This window comes from Boleophthalmus pectinirostris, unplaced genomic scaffold (genome assembly GCF_026225935.1).
Source record: "Boleophthalmus pectinirostris isolate CB_2022bp ecotype Guang Dong unplaced genomic scaffold, ASM2622593v1 HiC_scaffold_23, whole genome shotgun sequence".
In the NCBI taxonomy this organism is placed as follows: Eukaryota; Metazoa; Chordata; class Actinopteri; order Gobiiformes; family Gobiidae; genus Boleophthalmus; species Boleophthalmus pectinirostris.
In genome coordinates, this window is record NW_026571207.1 from 1,070,408 (window position 1) to 1,094,563 (window position 24,156).

General features: G+C 44.5%; 1 protein-coding gene across 1 annotated transcript in view; it reads right to left on the reverse strand.

Annotated features, from left to right (window-relative positions):
* The window catches only part of si:ch211-159i8.4 (matrix-remodeling-associated protein 5), a 34,606-nt gene that overhangs the window by 10,412 nt on the left and 38 nt on the right, over window positions 1-24,156 (reverse strand). The window contains exons 1-10 of the mRNA XM_055159572.1: window positions 24,013-24,156; window positions 22,247-22,376; window positions 20,868-21,106; window positions 17,781-17,932; window positions 9,900-12,470; window positions 8,818-9,017; window positions 6,853-6,974; window positions 6,699-6,808; window positions 4,905-5,099; window positions 454-972 (exon numbers count right to left, since the gene is read on the reverse strand). The exon at window positions 24,013-24,156 is cut by the window's right edge and continues 38 nt beyond it. Of these exons, the coding sequence (XP_055015547.1) occupies window positions 454-972; window positions 4,905-5,099; window positions 6,699-6,808; window positions 6,853-6,974; window positions 8,818-9,017; window positions 9,900-12,470; window positions 17,781-17,932; window positions 20,868-21,106; window positions 22,247-22,376; window positions 24,013-24,156 (4,382 nt within the window). The remainder of the gene's footprint in view (window positions 1-453; window positions 973-4,904; window positions 5,100-6,698; window positions 6,809-6,852; window positions 6,975-8,817; window positions 9,018-9,899; window positions 12,471-17,780; window positions 17,933-20,867; window positions 21,107-22,246; window positions 22,377-24,012) is intronic.

Sequence of the window (24,156 nt, forward strand, 5' to 3'; positions counted from 1 at the left end):
CACCTTATTTAGCCTTAATAAAGCATGAACGAAGGCTTAATTAATAATGATTCATGCTTAGTAACTACTTAATTACTACCTGAATTAGCACTTGCACTTCATTTGCCTGTGCTGTAAATAGTTACTCATAATTATTTCATACTTAATTACTCATGAACTAACCATTTGAGCATTTATTAATCATTAGTAAACTATGAGAGAATGATTTACTAATAATACAATGATAATTCAGGCAGCTGTTATCTGTTAGTTAAGTCTTTTTTAGAGAGAGTGAATTTTATTAAGCATTTACTAAGCATGAATCATTATGAATTAAATCTTTGTTCATTATTAATTAAGTCTTTGTTCATGCTTTATTAAGGCTAAGTAAGGTGTAGTTATTATAAAGTGTTACCTCTGATTCTTGATACTTTTGACAACCCTACAGCCACAGCTCCATCACAGAAATCCTACCTGGTTGGATGAGGACAGTGTCCGTGGCCTTCTCGGCGATAGTGGGAGGTAGCGCCGCCACGTGGACGTGATACGTAACCGTGTCCGCCCCGGCCGCGTTACTCGCTATGCATTTATAATCCCCTTTACTGGAGAAGTTCGCAGAGTGGATCTGAAGAGTCCCGTTTGGGAATAACACCATCGGAGCCAGAGCGGTGTGCACGGCTCCCGCGTCCCTCACGAAGGTCCGGTCCGGGAGAATCCAGGAGATCTGGGCCGTGGGTCTTCCGGAGGCCGGGCAGGGCAGGGCGGCGCTGTGTCCCAGGTACAGGGACACGTCCGTGGACTTCGGGGGCTGGATCTTGGGGGGCTGCGTCTGGACGGTCAACGTGACGACGCTGCGGTCCGACCCGAGGCGGTTCTGAGCCGTGCAGAGGTACTGGCCCCGGTCCTGGAGCTGCACGGATCGGATCAGGAAAGAGCCGTTCTGGAAAACCTCAAAGCGCGGTCCGTGTTTGGAGCTGGCGGGGATGGTGGCTCCTGAAACACAGAAACGTGGTTATAGTTTTCAAGAATGTTTTCTAATCTGCAGGTGCACCGTGCAACTTTTCTGGTTTTCTTCATGGAGATGTTTTTACTTTGTCTGAAATGTTCCACAGTATGGCTTTAAACTTTTCTACCTTCACGGAAAACAAACTGGACCAAGTTACAGGTCAGATCCTTTTTTAAATTTTAGGGTAATTTAGTCTAGTTTAGATGTATCCCAGAAATATCGCCGTTTTGTTTTGCAAAAGTTAAACATAAGTTTTCATTTTTAGCGATAAGATTTGGATGAGAATTATGTGTGGAATTTGGCAGATTTGTTTTTTCAGTTTTCAGTTTTTGGGGGTTATTTTTCCTGTACACATATCGAGATATATATCGTATATCGAGATATATTTTTTGATCCATATGGCCCAGCCCTAGTTCGCAGTGTGTCTCGGTTGTTGGGCGACAGGAGCGGCTCCGTGGGCTGCACCTGTCACATTTCGGCAACGCTCTTGTCGTCCGCCGAGGTAAGTTCGAGGGCTGCATCGGACGACCCCGGGCGATGACGGGGAAGCAACATCATCGTTTTCCAAAAGCCGCAACGCCGGCGTTCTCAGATTTCTCCACTCTGCAAAAACACCGTTTTCGTCCACCCAAAACGCCGACTCCGTGTGGACAAAAGGCCAAAACAAATACAAACTTCACCGTTTCGATCAAAAAACGTTGTTGAGTGGACAGGCGATTAATCAAATGCAAAAGAAACCGCGCGCCAAAGTTCCTGCAGAGGTGCAAACGCAAGAAACAGCAAAACAAAAGTGAAAAAATGCATCGCACGCTCAGACGGCCGATGTCCAAAAGCTCCGTCTATTTTTAAATGTTTCAACAGTGGTTCAAAGCAAGAAAAATGATCTGACGAAGGCGTTTTGGTTGAAATGTTTTTTTTTTTAAATAGAGGGAACTTCTAAATCAGGCTTAAACCAGAACTTAAAAGCGTCAAACTTAACAGAGCTGAGCATCACCAGGACCAAACCGATGAACTCCAAAAGACGTCCGCCGAAAGCCTTAGGGACCTGCACTGGAGCCGCTGTTTTCCTGTAAGTTTAATCAGCCCTAACACGAGGACCTCCCAGCGCCGTTTGTCCCAGAAAGACCCGGAGTCCCGCAGGATCTGGCCTCGGCTGCGGATTCCTCAAGTCCCTGGAAGTCCCTGCTCGTCTTGGACCAGATGTTTCGGTTCTGCTCCAAAACTCTGGACAAATCATTTTCACTTTCCCGTGTTTCCTGCTTCGATAAAAAGATCAGGAGTTTTCAAACCATCAAACTTTAACCCCCATAAATAATCTTCTAATCCGCTAAACCGTTTTCTGTCAGGATAAGAAAGTAAAGCCTGTTTTCTGTGTTTTCTGTTGTGTCTCGTCCACTCGTGTGTAAAGTCCCGATGCTTTGTCTTTTTAATGTTTTTTACTTTTAAAAACAATTTCCTTGAGGACAATAAATTACCTGAAGTTAAAAAGACATGGATAAGAAAGATCTTCATTACGGAAACTACTGGGACATAGATCAGACTATAATTTAATACAAATTCCACGAGGAAGAGACAAGATTGTGACATAAGCTGTAATAAATAAATCTAAAATAAATAAATCACATGGTTGAGTTCAGAGTTTTTCAAGTGTAACTCAGCGAAGTAAAGTCTTCACGAGAATTATTTGGATCATTTCACTCGTGGAACTGCCGATCTCTACTGAACTAAAGGTAAAAGGAGCTGTTCACTTGAAAAACTGTTACTTTTAAAACAGCACAGATGGACCGAAGTGCTGCAGAACAGAATTAAATAAAAAAAAACATTAAAAAACATATGAATAAAAACAGGATCTAAGAAAATATCAGCAGCTCCAACTGTTGGTGCGTTCGTTTATTCATCCGACTCTGTAATCCACAGGTGTTAAACATACGGCCCGGGGGCCAGATCCGGCCCTCCAACACCTTTAATCTGGCCCTCGGCTGATTTTCTACTAAAATATTTGAATGATATTTTCTATTAAAATCTTGTTAATTTTCTGTGGTGTTTATCACAGCAGCGTCTCCAGCGTCTCTGTACGTGGCCCCTCCCACCAGAGCAGCACAAATGAAGACTTGTCTCTTTCCAAACGCTCTTAAAGGACGATCGTTTTGACTGTTGACCGTGACACCCTCATCAGAAAAATGTCCAACATGAGAAAAGTGGAGCCGAGTGCAGGATTTTACAACAAAAATGAACTTATTCCTGTTTACAGACAAGTTCATGTTAAAACTTTGTTTCGAAATTAAATTTTTCTTAAAGTTTCAGGTTGTTCATAATATTATAATATTTTGTAAAAGAAAGAGTTCATCAATTAAAAAAGATTTCTGATTTTCCTGTTTCACTTCTGTTTTAGTCCTAGTTCAGTCGTGGATTAGTCCTCCTCTTCAGTCCTGGAATCAGTCCTGGTTTAGTCTTGGTTCAGTCTGTGGCGTAGGCAGCGCAAAAAGTTTGATATAATCTCGGGTTAACGGGCAGGTGCGGTCTGTACTGGCAGGTGCGGTGCTGTACTGTGGGTCTCCAAAATGGCCCCGTGCAGGACTCTGCGCTGTCGGCTCCATTACGGAATAAATTAATCTTCAATTTGTTACATAAAGAAGGAGGAAAATAACAAAAGGACGACAGCAGCAACAAGTTTTAAGAAGAATGTAAAGTGTTGAAACTGTCCTGTGTGAGAAAAGTGTATAAAGTTTGTGTTGAGGTTTTACAGACTTAAAACAGATAGAATAATTGTAAAATATAAAGTTGATACTTTGCAGATTTCACCTATTGTGGGTTATTTTTTAGAACATAACCCCAGCAATAAACGAGGGACACTGACCTCTCACCTCAACCTGTGCACATGGACTCACACTTGTCCTGAACGGGACGGAAAACAGAGAATTTCTTGTACAAGTCATTGTACATGAACAATACATGAACAAAATTATAAATGATTTCATAGATTTTATTATACCCCAGTGCGTCTTCAGAAAATGTTCCCTGACAGCTCCGATCTTTGTTATAAATGTCAAAAATATAAAGGCACTTCAGTACATTTATTCTGGGAATGTACCCATCTAACCAACAGATGACGGGAAAAACTTTTGTCATGTCACCATCATTGTATCTGTTAAATCTTTGTCCTGACAGACTTTTTGATAACGTTACCCAGTCTATGTTAATGATTATGACGTCTTTGGCAAGAAAATGTGTTCTTTAACCTCACATTTACCTCCACTGGATTTATCATCAACCACTCCCCTGGAAAAACCCAAAACAAGAAATGTTCTGGAAAATATGGACACCTGTACACATATATTTAAATATGTAATTTATTTATTTTATTTTTTATTTATTTATATATTTTTGAATGTATTTGTTATGGGTGAGTGTTTGAGTGTGTGTGTATGTATGTAAATGTATGTCATTTGTATATATTAATTATTATTATTTTCTGGTCAATATTATTATCATTATTATTATTTTATTTTATTATTTATTTTTTTATTATTATTTATTATTTATTTATTTATTATTATTTTATTATTAATTAATTTATTTATTTTTTGTTTCTTTCTTTTTTCTTTTCAGCGTCTGTTAAGGGTGGGTGTGGGTGTGGGTGTATTGGGGTTTGGGAAAGGGGAGGAGGGGGTTTAAATGTGGCATTTGTACACTTGTATATTTTGTGGCATTTCTGTGTGGCCGTAAGACCACAGTATAGAAAAAAAAATCAAAAATTAAATTCAATATATATGAAAAAAAAAAATCCGACCTGTAACTTGGTCTGGTTTGGTCTCCGTGAAGATAGAACAGTTTAATGCTGTACTGAGAAACATTCCAGACAAAGCAACAGCATCTCCATGGAGAAAAGTCCCAGAGTGCAGCTTTAGCGGAGATTTACCGGTGGAGACTTTGGTCCAGGCGACGGTCGGGGGGGGCAGACCCGAGGCTCGACAGGGCAGGAGCACGTCGCTCTCGGCCAGAGCGGAGACACTCACCCCGGACTCCGACGAGATCCGAGGTCTGGACCCGGACTCGGACCCGGCGGCCCAGGGGAAGGGCGGGGCCGCCGTGGGGCGACGCGAGCTCACGCGACCTGCAGGGGGCGCAAGGTCAGGAGAGAAGATCAACAGTCAGTGAGAGAAACTCATCACGCGGCTCGTCACACTTAGACCAAAAAATACAAACACAGCAACAATCCGTGTGTCACTCGTTCATTTGTTTTTCAAAATAAAACGAAAAATAAGAAAATGAATTGTCTCCAAAACCAAAATGAAAAAACAGATAATGATTTGTTTTTTTTTCAGTTTTCTATTTTGTGTTTAAATGAAAAATGAAAAAAAAAAAAAACAACAGATATGTTTTCCCGTTTACGTGACTTAAACTGCGATGCCGGACTAAACCAGGACTAAACTAGGACTAACCAGGTAAACCAGGTTTGAACCAGGTTCGGGGACCACACTGGCACTGAGACCAGGACTTTGACCAGGACCAGACCAGGACTGAGACCGGGACCAGACTGGGATTGAGACTCGGGATCAACCGTGGGGTCTGCTCCACAGACTTGGGGTTCTCTCTCTCACTCTCAAGTCCAAGATTAGTCCTGGTTTAGTCCTGGTTTAGTCCTGGTTCAGTCCTGGTTCAGTCCTGGTTTAGTCCTGGTTTAGTCCTGGTTCAGTCCTGGTTCAGTCCTGGTTTAGTCCTGGTTTAGTCCTGGTTTAGTCCTGGTAGTCCTGGTTTAGTCCTGGTTTAGTCCTGGTTCAGTCCTGGTTCAGTCCTGGTTCCTGGTTCAGTCCTGGTTTAGTCCTGGTTTCAGTCCTGGTTTAGTCCTGGTTTCCTGGTTTAGTCCTGGTTCAGTCCTGGTTTCCTGGTTTAGTCCTGGTTCAGTAGTCCTGGTTTAGTCCTCCTGGTTTAGTCCTGGTTTAGACCTGGTTCAGTCCTGGTTCCTGGTTTAGTCCTGGTTTAGTCAGTCCTGGTTCAGTCCTGGTTTAGTCCTGGTTTAGTCCTGGTTTAGTCCTGGTTCCTGGTTCAGTCCTGGTTTAGTCCTGGTTCAGTCCTGGTTCAGTAGTCCTGGTTCCCTGGTTTAGTCCTGGTTTTAGTCCTGGTTCCTGGTTCAGTCCTGGTTCAGTCCTGGTTTAGTCCTGGTTTAGTCCTGGTTTAGTCCGGTTTTTTCCTGGTTCAGTCCTGGTTCAGTCCTGGTTTTCAGTCCTGGTTCAGTCCTGGTTTAGACCCTGGTTCAGTCCTGGTTCAGTCCTGGTTTAGTCCTGGTTTCAGTCCTGGTTCAGTCCTGGTTCAGTCCTGGTTCAGTCCTGGTTTAGTCCTGGTTTAGTCCTGGTTAGACCTGGTTCAGTCCTGGTTTAGTCCTGGTTTAGTCCTGGTTCAGTCCTGGTTTAGTCCTGGTTCAGTCCTGGTTCAGTCCTGGTTCAGTCCTGGTTCAGTCCTGGTTTAGTCCTGGTTTAGACCTGGTTCAGTCCTGGTTTAGTCCTGGTTTAGTCAGGTCCTGGTTCCTGGTTAGTCCTGGTTCAGTCCTGGTTTCCTGGTTAGTCCTGGTTCAGTCCTGGTTTAGTCCTGGTTTAGTCCTGGTTCAGTCCAGTTGGTTCCAGTTTTTATTCGAATTCGGTTAAATGTGTCAAACAATAACACAGTGACAAAAGAACATAAACGTGTCTGAACCTGTGATGTAAAACGCTCTCACCTCCGATGGGCCAGTGTCCGTACGGCGCCCCCTGTGGGGTGGGGTACTTGGGCCTGGGCGTGGGGTAGAACCCGGGGTAGGACTTGGGGTGAGGAGGGGGCAGAGTGTAGCTGTAGGGGGCCGTGGGAGGGGGTATTTGGGGGGGTATTTGGGCGTGTAGGGTTTGTAGACGGGAGGGTCGAAGGGTCGTGGGGTCAGGACAAACGGGACTTTGAAGCCGCTGCGAGGTCTGGGGGTCACGATCTTCCCCAACTGAGCCATTCGGTCCAACTGAGCCTGAGGAAAACAGTAACAGACAGAACAGAGATGTTACGTTTCATTTAAAAAGCTTTTTGTCGCTCAGAGACGATCGTAACAGACGCCTGAAGCCAGAGCCGCACGTGGAGCAACAACTAATGCGGCGCTCAGATCGCGGCATCAAAAAACACCCTGGACGCCTCGATTTGGACGCCATTCCATTTGAGTTCAGACGCCCCCGATGTGCGTCTTTGACACCGTGGACCAACAGAAGAAAAAACAGAAGAAAAAATACTTGACGCGCGTCCGTTGCCCTAGAAACAAGAGCCTGGTCCCGGTCTTTCCCGAAACAATGTCAGACCAGACTGAGAGAGACTTTAGTGTTTTTATGACGTAAAACATCAGCGGAGGAAATCGACTCGACGACTGCAACGAGAATATATGTGTACTCCACTAATGACACTGTTCCAGTCCTGGTCCAGTCCTGGTCCAGTCCTGGTCCAGTCCTGGTCCAGTCCTGGTCCAGTCCTGGTCCAGTCCTGGTGATCTGCTTGGTGATTGTGGTGTATATATTTTAGGGTTGGGCAAAAATAAAAAATATTAATCGTAATAATCGCATGAGTCTGAGTGCGATTAATCGTGATTAATCACATGTTCTACACAAAACCAATGAATGAATTAAAAAGTCAAGTATAATGACTTTTATTTTAAATGTAAATGAAAGAGTCAAACATTTCTTGTTCAAACAACATTTCTTTCAGAGTTGAACCTCAGAGTCTTCAAGGTTTTCTAAAGGCTCAAGAAAAAATACTGAATGAATTTTTGTTCTACTAATATATTTTTTCAATATTTTGTATTCAGTGAGTAATAAACACGACACTAGTAATAATTTCTAGATCATTGTTAAAAACTAATATTTCTTGAGAAACAAAGGGTTAATATAACTAAACTAAACTAAACAAACACCTGCAGGAGCTTCATTGGCTGGAACAAAGTTTGAGATTGACAGTTGTCTGAGCCAATCAGATTTCACTGAGTTATGGGTGGGATCATATCACCAAATCTTCTGGACCTTCGCAAATACCCTGTGATAGCGTCAAGTAAACGAGACCACAGCGACGAAAACGGCACTGGACGCCTCAGACCCGTGAACCGGCGCCCGCGGCCGAGCCCGGGACTCGAACACGTTGTATCTCACGTGGTCAGAAAAAAGTGAAAAAAGTGTAAAGAAAAGACGTCAAACTTAAAGAAACGCTCGGGGTGGACTTTTCCAAAATAAAAGCCAGTGAGAAACACACGTTTACAATAAAAAAATTATAAAAACTGCATTAACGGAGTTAAAATAATTGTCGGTGATAATGAATTAATTAGTTAACGCAAAATTAACTCGTTAACGTGCCCGACCCTAATATATTTGTTCTCCACTAATGTTTGTGGCTCTGGTTCTCGGGTCTTTCTCTTTCTTCTGGAAAATAACTTCGCTACATCTCTGGATACTCGTCCCTGATTGGTTAAAGCTGCTCGTTCAGCATTTTCAACTTCTTGAAGAAGCACCACAAAAACTCAGGACTTTACACATAAACCAGACGCCTTGGTGCTTCGGTCTGAACGGGCCTTGAGGCTTCCTGCCCGTCTGTGCCCTCGGCTCCTTCTGACCACTAAAGTCTAAATGATTAGTTAGAACATTTCTGAGGCGCATGTCGGTCGACGCAGACGCTCTGCAGAGGGGTTCAAGGCGACGCAAACTCTCTGCGTCATGATGCAGATGATTTGACGCAGGATCATGAACCGGGCTGAAGGCTGGGCTCTGTTTACAGTCGGTACAGAAGAGTCTGAGCCGGTCCCCGTCCCCGTGCCTCTGCTGCCCCCTGGTGTCTCGTACCTGTCTGTATCTGTTGCGGAGTCGTGTGATGAAGAGTTGGTCCATGCTGGGCTGGTTCGGGCGCTGCACCGGCGGGAGGTGGGGGTTGAACGCCGTGGGCCTCGCCGTCTCCGCGATGATCTCCGGGCGGTTCGTGACGGGAGCCTGGACCCACGGGTGCTGGAACGGCCACGGGCGACGGGTGGGCACCGAGTGGGACCCTGGATTTACACGTGAACCACGAGAGGATAAAGGACTAAACCAGGACTAAACCAGGACTTATCTAGAACTAAACCAGGACTAAACCAGGACTTAACTAGGACTAAACCAGGACTGAACCAGGTCTAAACCAGGACTAAACCAGGACTTATCTAGAACTAAACCAGGACTTATCTAGAACTAAACCAGGACTAAACCAGGTCTAAACCAGGACTTAAAGAAAATAAAACCAGGACTAAACCAGGTCTAAACCAGGACTTAACTAGAACTAAACCAGGTCTAAACCAGGATTTAACTAGAACAAAACCAGGTCTAAACCAGGACTTAACTAGGACTAAACCAGGACTGAACCAGGTCTAAACCAGGACTGAACTAGAACTAAACCAGGACTAAACCAGGTCTAAACCAGGTCCAAACCAGGACTTAACTAGAACTAAACCAGGACTGAACCAGGTCTAAACCAGGACTAAGCTAGGACTGAACCAGAACTCAACCGAGAGTAAACCAGGTCTAAACCTGGACTAAACCACAATTAAACCAGGTCTAAACTAGGACCTAAGTAGGACTGAACCAAGTCTAAACTAGAACTAAACCAGGTCTAAACCAGGACTAAACCAGGACTGAACCAGAACAGAACCAGGACTTAACCAGGTCTAAACCAGGACATCCTGACTGGTTCAGTCCTGGTTTAGTCCTGGTTCACACCCCCGGTACTTGCTGTGTTTTGCAGTTTTGTGTCTCACCTGTTTTTGAGTTGATCTTCGGCCACGTTGGATAAACCGGACCAGGAGGAGGAGGAGGAAGAGGAGGAGGAAGAGGAGGAGGAAGAGGAGGAGGAGGTCTGTGCTGTGGAGACCAGTTCACTGTGGGAGGAACGTACGGACTCTGGTTCGGTCTCAGCGGTTTCACTTCTGTCTCTTTACTCGTCCATCTCTCTTTATTCTCCTCCACTTTCCCCGTCTCTCTTTCTCTTCCGTTGTCCTGCCGATACAACCAGGGATGAACCGGCATTTGGATCGGATAATTGCCCAGTTCCGGTTTTAGTCTAGGCTTTTCCGTAACTCTTTCAACACGCTGCGTCACGATTTTCTTCTCCGGCGCCGTCCTCGAAGACGTTCTTGGTTCCTGTGGCGAATTCGGCGGCGGTAACGCTTTCGCCGGCGCCTTGAGTTGCGTCGTCAACCGAACGCTGTCCCTCGTGCTGTACGTCGGCGTCGCCCGGTTCGGTTTTTCCGCGTTTTCTTCGAATCTTTTCGTCGGAATTGTGAAAATATCCGGCAGCTGCGGCGTTGAGGTAACTTCCGGTTTTCCGGTTGTGAAAACGAGTTTCGTCGTCACAACTTCATCGGCGATGTCTTCGTCGTAGTAATCGCCGTCTTCTTCCTCGATCACGTACTCGGCGCTTGAGTCCGTCGTAGAAGCTATTGTAGTTGGCGCAGTAGTAGTAGTAGTAGTAGTAGTAGTAGTAGTAGTAGTTGTTGTTGTTGTAGTTGTAGTAGTAGGAATTGGAGTAGTTACCGGCCTGTTAAAATTATTTGCCCGGAATCTCGGTCTTCCAGGTCTCCTGCGTCCGAAAGGGGGCCGTCTCCGATTCGGGAAAACATTGGAATTCCTTCTGTCTTCATTGTAAAATTTATTTTGCGTAACCGGAGAAGCTGAGGTTGTTAAAACTTCCAGATGATTTTCCGTTTTAGTCACAGACGTTTCGGGAGTTTGAGGAGGTGGAATTTGCAAAACTGGTGCAATGTTTTCAATTTTTCCTTCCAAATTCTCTTCGTGGCGTCGTCTTGTCAAAACTTCGGGAGTCGTAGTCGCCGTTGTTGTTGTTTTTAGCTGCTGCGTGGTTAGTTTCTGCGTGCTGGTCGCTTCCGTCACTTTCGCGTTCGCTTTCGCCAGTATCTCCGCCCATCTGTTCGGATCGAGCTCTTTTACAGATTTATTCGGTTTGCGTTTTGAATCCATGACCCTGACTCTTTTCAGGTTTTGATTCCTTTGCTGCAGTCCGACTTTTTTCGGAAACTGCGTCGCGAACGGCCGGATAATCTCTTGGAAATCTACGCCGGATCCCTCTCCTCCTTCGTCCAAATTCGTCAGCAACGTTTGAACTTTCTTCGTTTCGATTTTAGCTTTCGGCTTGTCCGATTTGACCTCGACGACGTGCGCGATCATGTCCGCGCCGTATAAATTCGACGCCAAACAGCTGTACTCTCCGGCATCTTCCGGCGTTAACTTTTTTATCACTAAAGTCCCGTTGTTCGTGACCTGCGCGTGTTTTGTTTGCTGCGTCGGTAGCAGGATTTGATTTCTCGGGAGGTACCACAAGGTTTGACTGGGTTGGGCCGAAGTTACGTTACACGGCAACGTCAACGTGTCGCCTTTTTCCAGTTCAAACTTCTCCCCGTTCACCGCTTTCGGAGTTAGCGATTTTTCTTTTACCGTGACCCTAAACGGCGCCAAATCGACCCCGGCGTTGGTCCGGACCATGCAGTGGTAAACCCCTGAATCCGAAACAGTCGCGTTCAAAATCACCAGGTCGCCGTTTTGCTCGATTTCGATTTTACTGTTCGAATTTTCCAAAATCGACATGTCCGGTAGCATCCACTCCACTTTGATCTGCGTGTCCGATGCGATGACGTCACACTCGAGTTTCACCTTTGAACCTTCGACCGCGGTTTGGATACGCCCGCTTCCTCCTTGGCGAATCATGGCCCAAGACGACGTGATGCCGCCGTCGTCTTCCTCGCCTCTGTAGCTGTTGATATTTTTGCTTATTACCGTCGTGAAATCCATGACGAGCTTCTTCGTTGTCGTTTGCGGTCTGTTTAGCTTCAAAGTTACTCTCGGTTGTAGGAGCCACGATGGTTCCGCCGACATATATCCCTTTAATTCTGTAAAATACGGTGAGTTTTCGTTGATAATTTGCGTGTATTGGTAAGTTAAAATCGTTGCGTTCCCTCGCAGATGTCCTCTCTCCAAAATCGCCGGACTTTCGTAATAGTACGCAACCAACTGCCACAGATTCTGCAACGACTCCCGATCTATTTCGCATTCGAGCGCCGTCGCCAGCGTAGCGTTCACCGCGACGTCGTCGGGAGTTTGGGAATTCGTCGTCCAAGAGATCAGCGACGTCTCCGCGGGTTTCCGAACATCGCAGGCGACGTGGGCGTGGTTGGAGTGGCTGTCGGAAAGGACGAAGGTGAGTTTTCCGAGCGGCTTTTCGAAGTCTCTGGTGTAGGGGAGGTCCGGCTCGGACTCGGATTCGGAAAAGCGCGGGTTGTCCCAGAGTTTGAGGTGGGATCTGAGGACGGGGCGTTCGCAGGCGAGCTGGTCGGGGGTGAGGTCCAGGAGGTTGGAGGAGTTCAGAGGTTGTGGAGAGGAGCACTGGGGGCAGACCTCAGAGGAGCCAGAAGAGCCAGAAGAGCCAGAGTCACGGTCCTTCTTACACTTCACCACACCTGAAACACAACAACACAACAACACACGGGGTTTTAGTATTGAATATTAAATTTAATAATTAAAGTCGACAAGTCTACACGCATCAAGAATTTTGGACTTCCGGTCTTTGCGCAATTCAAATACAAAGTCGATCTTTTCAAGTCTTTTGAACCATTTCACTTTTGTTTCTGGTTCTGATATTGTCATATTTTAGTTTTGGGATTCGGACATCGTTAATTGTTGTGGTTGTTGGATCCTAACATCGGAAAACGGCTCGAGAAATTTGTTTGCGAACTCCATAAATGCAAAAGTGAATCAGATGTGTGTGACTCAAACCTCTGTTCAAACTGTTTCTCTTCCCAACGAAACTGAAAAATAGTGAAAGGTGAAGGCGATGGGCAGGACACAACGAGCGTGCGCTGAACCACCGCAATTATTTTTAAGAAGAATAAACGTGAAACATGATGCAGGAATAAATGAATTCGGCTTTAAAATCGGAATAAACCACCCACTGACTTCGGAATTAAAATGAATTCCGAATAATAATTTTACATGGTCTTTTAAAGCGGAATTAAAGGTTGTATAGAAGATTTTCCAAGGAAAGAGAAAACGTCTCCTCCCGCCTCCTCCTTACGCTAGAAATCACACTTGTTTACAGCCGGTGCGCGTTCAGAATTTAGCGACCGACGCGTCAGTCTTCAGACTCTTCGTCCGCTTCAGTCGCGCCATCGCTGGAAGGAATCTCCAAGAATCACCTTAGTTTGGCTTCGCTCCTTTTCCCCTTCTCCTCTTCTTCTTTCAGCGACCTCAAAAACGGACTTTCTTTCGCGGCGAACTGGTCATGGATTCTCGTCCGCCGTCGCAACAAACTTTGTACGAACTGCGAGGAAGCGACAGTTTGAAAAATCCGCTAAAAACCGCTGCGTTGGTCGAGTAAACAGCGTCTCGCGTCTATGGAATGTGTGAGAGGCAAATATAAACCACGTAATCCAAGCGCACCGGCGACTCAGTTACGCTAGAAACGTAGGGAGTTTGATTGATGACCTAACAGCCAATAGAAAACGAGGGAGCCTCTTTATCTGTTGGCTGAAGTTTATCTGGCCCCATCACGTCCACAGTTGATGGATTTTCATTCTTTTTTTTTTTTGTCATCATAATAACAAGGCTTCTGCATCTCTGTAATGGTATTTTAAACTTTCACTGACAATTTGAAACAAACAAAAAAAAAACTCCATACAACCTTTAATTATTTTTCAGAATTGAATTATTTTTATTCTGAATTAAAGCTCTCATGTAAACGTGGCGACAAAGGAACGGCGGTAAAAGGCAAAAAAAACGAGAGAAAATCTGTTCCTTGGAAACCTCACTTGTCCCTCGAGGGCCTCCATAGGAAATAAAGTATAGCTTCCGCCGCCTGTTTCCACCGCACGCCGCAAACGTAAACAAATAACAATAAACACAGCGTTGTTTGTCCGGAAACAGACGTCGGGAGATCAAAAATGAAACACAGAAGTTTCCAGCAGCTCCCAGACGCCCACACGCCAACGCCGTAAACACCGATACGCGACACACATGCTAACGGTAAACACGCGACATGCCGCTAACTGCGCGCACATGCCGACGGTAAACAACATATTAAACTGTGACATGTACGGCAACTGTAACTTTATCCACATTATTAAACAGCCGAGTCAAGTCAAACTCACAAAATAAAGAAATGAAAACACTGTGGGATGCGTCTATTGTCAAAGTCGATCTTTTCAAGTCTTTTGAACCATGTCACTTTTGTTTCTGGTTCTGATATTGTCATATTTTAGTTTTGGGATTCGGACATCGTAATTGTGTGGTTGTTGGATCCTAACAGCGGAAAATTACGGAAGCCGAGAGAGGGGTCATAACAAACGCAAACGCCGCAACAAATACGACAACACAACAACAAAAAAAGCCACAACGGAAATGACCGCGGGACTCTATTTTAATGCAAACGCCGCAACAAGTACAAAAGCCACAACACATCAAAAAGCCACAACACATTAAAAAGCCACAACACATCAAAAAGCCGCAACACATTAAAAAGCCACAACACATCAAAAAGCCGCAACACATTAAAAAGTCGCAACACATTAAAAAGCTACAACACATTAAAAAGTCGCAACACATTAAAAAGTCGCAACACATTAAAAAGCCACAACACATCAAAAAGCCGCAACACATTAAAAAGCCACAACACATCAAAAAGCCGCAACACATTAAAAAGTCGCAACACATTAAAAAGCCACAACACATCAAAATGCCACAACACATCAAAAACCCGCAACACATTAAAAAGTCGCAACACATTAAAAAGCCACAACACATTAAAAAGCCACAACACATCAAAAACCTGCAACACATTAAAAAGTCACAACACATCAAAAAAGCCACAACACATCAAAAAAGCCACAAACACATTAAAAAGTCGCAACACATTAAAAAGCTACAACACATCAAAATGCCACAACACATCAAAAACCTGCAACACATTAAAAAGTCGCAACACATTAAAAAGCTACAACACATCAAAATGCCACAACACATCAAAAAACCTGCAACACATTAAAAAGTCACAACACATCAAAAAGCCACAACACATCAAAAAGCCACAACACATTAAAAAGCCACAACATATTAAAAAGTCACAACACATTAAAAAGCCACAACACATTAAAAAGCCACAACGGAAGTGACCGCGGGACTCTATTTTCCGACTGACCGATCAAGCGGCAAGTGAAGAAGAAGAACTACAACGTGAAAAGTAAAGGAACGGGGAAGTTGGAAACATAAGTAAAAGTAATTTATTGTTTTATCGTTATTTGTTTCACGTTGTAGTTCTTCTTCTTCACTTGCCGCTTGATTGGTCAGTCGGAAAATAGAGTCCCGCGGTCCCTTCCGTTGTGGCTTTTTAATGTGTTACGGCTTTTTAAATGTGTTGTGGCATTTGTATTTGTTGCGGCGTTTGAATTAAAATAGAGTCCCGCTGTCATTTCCGTTGTGGCTTTTTTTTGGTTTGTTGTGGCTTTTTGTTGTGTTGTTGCATTTGTATTTGTTGCGGCGTTTGAGTTTGTTGTGACCCCTCTTGACTTCCGTAGAAAACGGCTCGAGAAATGGGCTTCGGAAGTTTGCGAACTCCATAAATGCAAAAGTGAGCCAGATGTGTGTGACTCAAACCTCTGTTCAAACTGTTTCTCTTACCCAACGGAATTGAAAAAATAGTGAAAGGTGAAGGTGATGGGCAGGATTGATCCACAGGAAGAACCAAAAAGGAAACATTTGACTGACTAAATCATCCTGAGTTTACAGAGAACATTTTGTATGTGGAGCGACGACAAAACAAAATCCCGTTTGTTAATGTAGAGGAGCAGAAGACAAACAGACTGAGCTGCACTTTCTTGTTCTTGTGGTTTTACAGCAACATCACGTCTTGGTCTCTTTGCAGTGGAAGGTGTTTCTTGGTGAACAGTTGGAGACTTTCACTTTGGCGTTGACTTTTTAAATTCGTAACCAAGTTTGACCGAGGGATCGGGATTTGTTTTGTTGTTGCTCCACATACAAAATGTTCTCTGCAAACTCGGGATGATTTCTTAGTCAGACAAATGTTTCCTTTTTGGTTCTTCCTGTGGATCAATCCTGCCCATCACCTTCACCTTTCACTATTTTTCAATTCCGTTGTGAAGAAAAACAGTTTGAACGGAGGTTTGAGTCACACACATCTGATTCACTTTCGCATTTATGAAGTTCGCAAACAAATTCCTTGAGCCGTTTTCCGCTGTTAGAATCCAACAACCACAACAATTACGATGTCTGAATCACTAAACTAAAATATGACAATATCAGAACCAGAAACAAAAGTGAAATGGTTCAAAAGACTTGAAAAGATTGACTTTGTCAATAGACACATCCCACTGGGAAAACAAACATGGAGGTTCGACGCTCACTTTTTCGAAAATTTGGGCGATGACCAGAAGTCCAAAATTCGTGATGCCTGTATTTAAGACCAAAATGAGGAGCCTGACAGCAGCGATAACAAATACAGAGGCTTTTTTAAATACAAAGTAAGGCCCTGTTTACACGCTTGCAGGGAAAAATAACAAAATATTTTATCGTGAGTGTCTTTCGTTTAGACGGTGACGGCGTTTTTGGGGTTTAAAATCGCAAAAATCTGAAACGACCCTCCAGAGTGGAAAAGCTGAACACGCTCCGCCGTAGAGTTTCCGTCTGCACTGCCCAAGACGCAAAACTCTGGTCACATGTGCTCAGGTCACGTACGTTTTTACATTTACATTTAGCACAGAAAAAATGACATTTAATATTTAAATAAAATTGTTGTAGGTTATTAAAAAAAAGAAAAAAAAAAAAGTCTCAGTCCTGACTCAGGATTAAACCAGGTCTAAACCAGGTCTAAACCAGGTCAAAACCAGGACTAAACCAGGACTAAACCAGGACTAAACCAGGTCTAAACCAGGTCTAAACCAGGACTAAACCAGGACTAAACCAGGTCTAAACCAGGACTAAACCAGGACTAAACCAGGACTAAACAGGACTAAACCAGGTCTAAACCAGGACTAAACCAGGTCTAAACCAGGTCTAAACCAGGACTAAACCAGGACTAAACCAGGACTAAACCAGGTCTAAACCAGGACTAAACCAGGTCTAAACCAGGACTAAACCAGGTCTAAACCAGGTCTAAAATTGGACTAAACCAGGACTAAACCAGGACTTAACCAGGTCTAAAATTGGACTAAACCAGGATTAAACCAGGTCTAAACCAGGACTAAACCAGGTCTAAACCAGGATCTCTAAACCAGGACTAAACCAGGTCTAAACCAGGACTAAACCAGGTCTAAACCAGGTCTAAACCAGGTCCAAACCAGGTCTAAAATAGGACTAAACCAGGACTAAACCAAGTCTAAACCAGGACTAAACCAGGACTTAACCAGGTCTAAACCAGGACTAAACCAGGTCTAAAATTGGACTAAACCAGGATTAAACCAGGTCTAAACCAGGTCTAAACCAGGATTAAACCAGGTCTAAACCAGGTCTAAACCAGGTCTAAACCAGGTCAAAATAGGACTAAACCAGGACTAAACCAAGTCTAAACCAGGACTAAACCAGGACTTAACCAGGTCTAAACCAGGACTAAACCAGGTCTAAAATTGGACTAAACCAGGATTAAACCAGGTCTAAAATTGGACTAAACCAGGACTAAACCAGGACTAAAATTGGACTAAACCAGGTCTAAACCAGGACTAAACCAGGTCTAAACCAGGTCTAAACCAGGACTTAGTTCTGACCTTGATGCTCCGCTCCCCAGTTGAGGAGCCAGCGCAGGCCGCAGTCACAGACCCAGGGGTTGTTGTGGAGCGTGAGCAGCTCCAGACGAGGGGCGGAGGACAGACAGGTGGACGGCAGGTGCTCCAGCAGGTTCTCCGACAGGTGCAGGTGCCTACCACACAATCACATCAAATACTAAGTCACTCCCCCTTCAGAGCACTATCACAACACAACCACTCATGAAACTCCCGCGCGTCACGTCAGCTTTGAGGAGGGTTTGAATAGGGTCCAGCAGAGATCACTAGATTACTCAGACACGCCTGGATGGTTGCCGGTTGTGTCCTCTGCTCTTACTTGAGGTTTTGTATTGTATTATATTGGTTGTTTGTTGTGTTTGTTCGTCTCCCGCTCGGACCAGGGACACGACGTCACGTTCAACTGTTTTATTATGTTTCATGTGTTTGACTCAGAAAAAAACAAACGTTAAACTGTAAAACTGTTGTTGTTTTAACATCGGCCGAGGACCAGACTCCAAAATAAATCTGTGCTTCAACTACAAAACCTCCAGAAGAAATCAGGATAAATAATAATAATGAATAATAAATAATAAATAATGAAATAATGAATAATAAATAATAAATAATAATAATTCAATGTTCGTGAAGTGAAAGTGTTTGAGTCGATCATTTTGGCAGGTGAACAGGAAATGAACTAAAAACATGAACCACAACAACTACAAAACACACAGACGCAGTAAAGTACTGCAGTACTACAGACGCAGTAAAGTACTGCAGTACTACAGACGCAGTAAAGTAGTGCAGGACTACACACACTGAAAGTACTGCAGTAACTACAGACGCAGTAAGTAGCAGTACTACAGACGCAGTAAAGTACTGTACTACAGACGCAGTAAAGTACTACACACACGTAAAGTACTGCAGTACTACAGACCAGTAAAGTAGTGCAGGACTACACACACTGTAAAGTACTGCAGTACTACAGACGCAGTAAAGTAGTGCAGGATACAGACGTAAAGTAGCAGGACTACAGACGCAGTAAAGTACTGCAGGACTACACACACTGTAAAGTACTGCAGTACTACAGACGCAGTAAAGTAGTGCAGGACTACAGACGCAGTAAAGTACTGCAGGACTACACACACTGTAAAGTACTGCAGTACTACAGACGCAGTAAAGTAGTGCAGGACTACAGACGCAGTAAAGTACTGCAGGACTACACACACTGTAAAGTACTGCAGTACTACAGACGCACTAAAGTAGTGCAGGACTACAGACGCAGTAAAGTACTGCAGGACTACAGATGCAGTAAAGTACTGCAGTACTACAGATGCAGTAAAGTACTGCAGTACTACAGACACAGTAAAGTAGTGCAGGACTACAGACGCAGTAAAGTACTGCAGGACTACAGACACAGTAAAGTACTGCAGTACTACAGACGCAGTAAAGTACTGCAGTACTACAGACGCAATAAAGTACTGCAGGACTACAGACGCAGTAAAGTACTGCAGTACTACAGACGCAGTAAAGTACTGCAGTACTACAGACGCAGTAAAGTACTGGAGTACTACAGACGCAGTAAAGTACTGCAGTACTACAGACACAGTAAAGTACTGCAGTACTACAGACGCAGTAAAGTACTGCAGTACTACAGACGCAGTAAAGTACTGCAGTACTACAGACGCAGTAAAGTACTGCAGTACTACAGACGCAGTAAAGTACTGGAGTAATACAGACGCAGTAAAGTACTGCAGTACTACAGATGCAGTAAAGTACTGCAGTACTACAGACGCAGTAAAGTAGTGAAATTGTCATTTAAACCAAAGCTCCAAACATAATAAAAACACTTCATACTTAAAAGTGCCTCTTGGATTCTGTCTCAGAGTCTTTTCTCTGAGTTCCTCTGAGTTCTTTTGAGTTCTTTTGAGTTCTTTTGAGTTCTTCTGAGTTCTTTTGAGTTCTTTTGAGTTCTTTTGAGTTCTTTTGAGTTCTTTTGAGTTCTTCTGAGTTCTTTTGAGTTCTTCTAAGTTCTTCTACGTTTCGTTGTCAGAGGAAAAGGGGCGTGTCCATGCGCGTCACGAGGAAACGTCCTCCGACCTTTTAGTGGGATGGATAAACGAACGCACCACTAGTACGTGTTTTGTTTTGTTTTTGTAGTGCTACAAAATGACCAAATAAAAACTACTAAATGTTTTGCTACTGGTTGTCGGTTCTATTCCCTGTTCTTTATGCGATGTTTTGGAGCTGGTTGTTGGTTCTATTCCCTGTTCTTTATGTGATGTTCTGGAGCTGGTTGTCGGTTCTATTCCCTGTTCTTTATGTGATGTTTTGGGTTCTATTCCCTGTTCTTTATGTGATGTTTTGGAGCTGGTTGTTGGTTCTATTCCCTGTTCTTTATGTGATGTTCTGGAGCTGGTTGTCGGTTCTATTCCCTGTTCTTTATGTGATGTTTTGGGTTCTATTCCCTGTTCTTTATGTGATGTTTTGGGTTCTATTCCCTGTTCTTTATGTGATGTTCTGGAGCTGGTTGTCGGTTCTATTCCCTGTTCTTTATGTGATGTTTTGGGTTCTATTCCCTGTTCTTTATGTGATGTTTTGGAGCTGGTTGTCGGTTCTATTCCCTGTTCTTTATGTGATGTTTTGGGTTCTATTCCCTGTTCTTTATGTGATGTTTTGGGTACTATTCCCTGTTCTTTATGTGATGTTTTGGAGCTGGTTGTTGGTTCTATTCCCTGTTCTTTATGTGATGTTTTGGGTTCTATTCCCTGTTCTTTATGTGATGTTTTGGGTTCTATTCCCTGTTCTTTATGTGATGTTTTGGAGCTGGTTGTTGGTTCTATTCCCTGTTCTTTATGTGATGTTTTGGAGCTGGTTGTTGGGTTCTATTCCCTGTTCTTTAATGTGAGCTTGTGGTTCTAATTCCCTGTTCTTTATGTGATATGTTTTGGAGCTGGTTGTTGGTTCTATTCCCTGTTCTTTATGTGATGTTTTGGGTTCTATTCCCTGTTCTTTATGTGATGTTTTGGAGCTGGTTGTCGGTTCTATTCCCTGTTCTTTATGTGATGTTTTGGGTTCTATTCCCTCTCTTACTTGAGCCCCGAGCTCCAGAAGTTCCCGAGCACGGACACGGTGATGAAGGTGTGGGGGTGGATCTCTCGGAGCAGGTTTCCCTCCAGCTGCAGGAGTTTGAGCGACGCGAGGCCGGAGAAGGAGTACGGCTCGATGAAGGAGATGAGGTTATGATCCAGGTGCAACCGGACCAGACCCACCAGACCCTCGAACAGACCCGGACGCACGGACGTCAGCTTGTTATAACTCAGCTTCAAGATCTGGAAGAGACAGGAAACACTTCAGACTTATGTCCACGTATAAAGACATGTTTTTAAAGAAGCACTTTTTCTGATGTCTCGTACTTTGTTTGTTTTTTTTTTTTTTTGCATTTATTCAATTGCAGGTGTTTTTACTGATCAAAAAAAAAACAAAAAAAAATAAAAAAAAAAACTTTAAAAACATGAGTGACTTGAGTGTTTTTATTATATATTTATACTTCATTAATGACACTGGTCCAGTCCTGGTTTAATCATGGTCCAGTTCTGGTTTAGTCTTGGTTTAGTCCTAGTGTAGTCCTGGTTTAGTCCTGGTTTAGTCCCGGTTTAGTCCCGGTTTAGTCCTTTAGGTTTTAGTCCTGGTTCAGTCCTAGTTTAGTCCTGGTTTAGTCCTGGTTTAGTCCTGTTTTAGTCCTTTTAGTCCCGGTTTAGTCCCAGTCCTGGTTTAGTCCTGGTTTAGTCCTGGTTTAGTCCTGGTTTAGTCCTGGTTTAGTCCTGGTTTCCTGGTTTAGTCCTGGTTTAGTCCTGGTTTAGTCCTGGTTTAGTCCTGGTTCCTGGTTTAGTCCTGGTTTAGTCCTGGTTTAGTCCTGGTTTAGTCCTGGTTTAGTGTGGTTTAGTCCCTGGTTTAGTCCTGGTTTAGTCCTGGTTTAGTCCTGGTTCAGTCAGTCCTGGTTTAGTCCTGGTTTAGTCCTGGTTTAGACCTGGTTAGTCCTGGTTCAGTCCTGGTTTAGTCCTGGTTTAGTCCTGGTTTAGTCCTGGTTTAGTCCTGGTTTCAGTCCTGGTTTAGTCCTGGTTTAGTCCTGGTTTAGTCCTGGTTTAGTCCTGGTTTCCTGTTTAGTCCTCCTGGTTTAGGTTTAGTCCTGGTTTAGTCCTGGTTTTAGTCCTGGTTTAGTCCTGGTTTAGTCCTGGTTTAGTCCTGGTTTAGTCCAGTCCTGGTTTAGTCCTGGTTTAGTCCTGGTTTCAGTCCTGGTTTAGTCCTGGTTTAGTCCTGGTTTAGTCCTGGTTTAGTCCTGGTTTAGTCCCTGGTTTAGTCCTGGTTTAGTCCTGGTTTCCAGTCCTGGTTTAGTCCTGGTTTAGTCCTGGTTTAGTCCTGGTTTAGTCCTTTTTTTCTTCCGTTTCGTTTCGTGTCGTGTAAATAAAAACCTGCAGCGCTCGGAGGCCGTAGAACGCGCCGCTCTGGACCGTCTCGATGTCGTTGCCGTGGAGCATCAGCATCTCCAGTTGCCGCAGCGACCTGACCTCTGACCCCTCCACCTCCGTCAGGCTGTTGTACCTGAAACACACGAGAATAAAAACAAAACCCCAAAAAAAACACATCTTATGATCGGTCGAAACGTCACAACAGCGGAACAAGAATCTCGGACATTTTCCCTCCAGAGACGCGCGAAAATCCGTTTATCATTCGTTGATTTGTTTTTCAAAATAAAATCAAAAATAAGAAAACGAAAAAACAACAATTTTCTTCATTATTTGTCTCCAAAACCAAAATGAAAAAAGCAGATAAAGATTTTGTTTTTTATCAGTTTTCGATTTTGTGTTTAAATGAAAAATGGAAAAAACAGATAACAGGTCCGGGACCAGACTGGGACCAGACTGGGACCAGACCGGGACCACACCGGGACCAGAGTAGGACCAGACCGGGACCACACCGGGATCAGGGTGGGACCAGAGCGGGACCAGACTGGAACCAGATCAGGACCAGATCAGGACCAGAGCGGGACCAGACCGGGACCACACCGGGATCAGGGTGGGACCAGAGCGGGACCAGACCGGGACCACACCAGGACCAGAGTGGGACCAGAGCGGGACCAGACTGGAACCAGAGCGGGACCAGACGGGACCAGGGATGGGACAGGGTGGGACCAGGGCGGGACCAGACCGGGACCACACCAGGACCAGAGTGGGACCAGAGCGGGACCAGACCGACGAGACCAGGGGGACCAGGGTGGACCAGAGCGGGACCAGACGGGACCAGACCGGGGACCAGACCGGGACCAGGACCAGACGGGACCAGACGGGACCAGGGACCAGACCGGACCAGACCAGACCAGACGGCCAGACGGGACAGAGGGACGGGACCAGTGGGACCAGACCAGGACCAGGGAGTGGGACCAGGGACCAGAGGACTCAGGGACCAGTGGGACCAGAGGGGACCAGACTGGGACCAGACCGGGACCAGAACGGGACCAGAGGGGATCAGAGGGGACCAGAGCGGGACCAGTGGGACCACACTGGGACCAGAGTGGGACCAAAGTGGACTCCGAGCCTTGACTCCAACCCTGCTGTGGGCTCTGAGCCTCCGGTCTGGTCCTGGTCTGGTCCTGGTCTGGTCCTGGTCTCAGTCCCACAGTCAAATGTTTCCTTTTTGGTTCTTCCTGTGGATCAATCCTGCCCATCACCTTCACCTTTCACTATTTTTCAATTCCGTTGGGAAGAGAAACAGTTTGAACAGAGGTTTGAGTCACACACATCTGATTCACTTTTGCATTTATGGAGTTTGTAAATTTCCGAAGCCCGTTTCTTGAGTCGTTTTCCGCTGTTAGGATCCAACAACCACAACAACTACGATGTCCGAATCCCAAAAAACTAAAATATGACAATATCAGAACCAGAAACAAAAGTGATATGGTTCAAAAGACTTGAAAAGATCGACTTTGACAACAGACACGTCCCACTGGGAAAACAAACATGGAGGTTTGACGCTCACTTTTTCGGAAAATCCTTCCCAGTTTGGATTGTGCAATGATTGAAAGTCTGAAATTCAGGATGCTTGTGTAAATCGTTAATATCTACAAAACTAAAACAGCGCAAATGAAACTTATTGCAGCAGAAACGATTTTTTGTTTGGTTTGAGTTGGAGGTTGTTGAGTCTCGGGCTTTAAATGGAAAGATCTGAGCTGACCTTTGACCTTTGACCCTGACCGTGTAATGCTTCGTGAACTTTTCCGTCGGCGCTCGGCTCGTTCACGTTCCAGGCCTCAGTCTGGTCCTCAGATGTGGCGCGGTTCCTTTTATAAACCAGTTTCCTCGTCTCTGTGCATCGTTTACTGGAC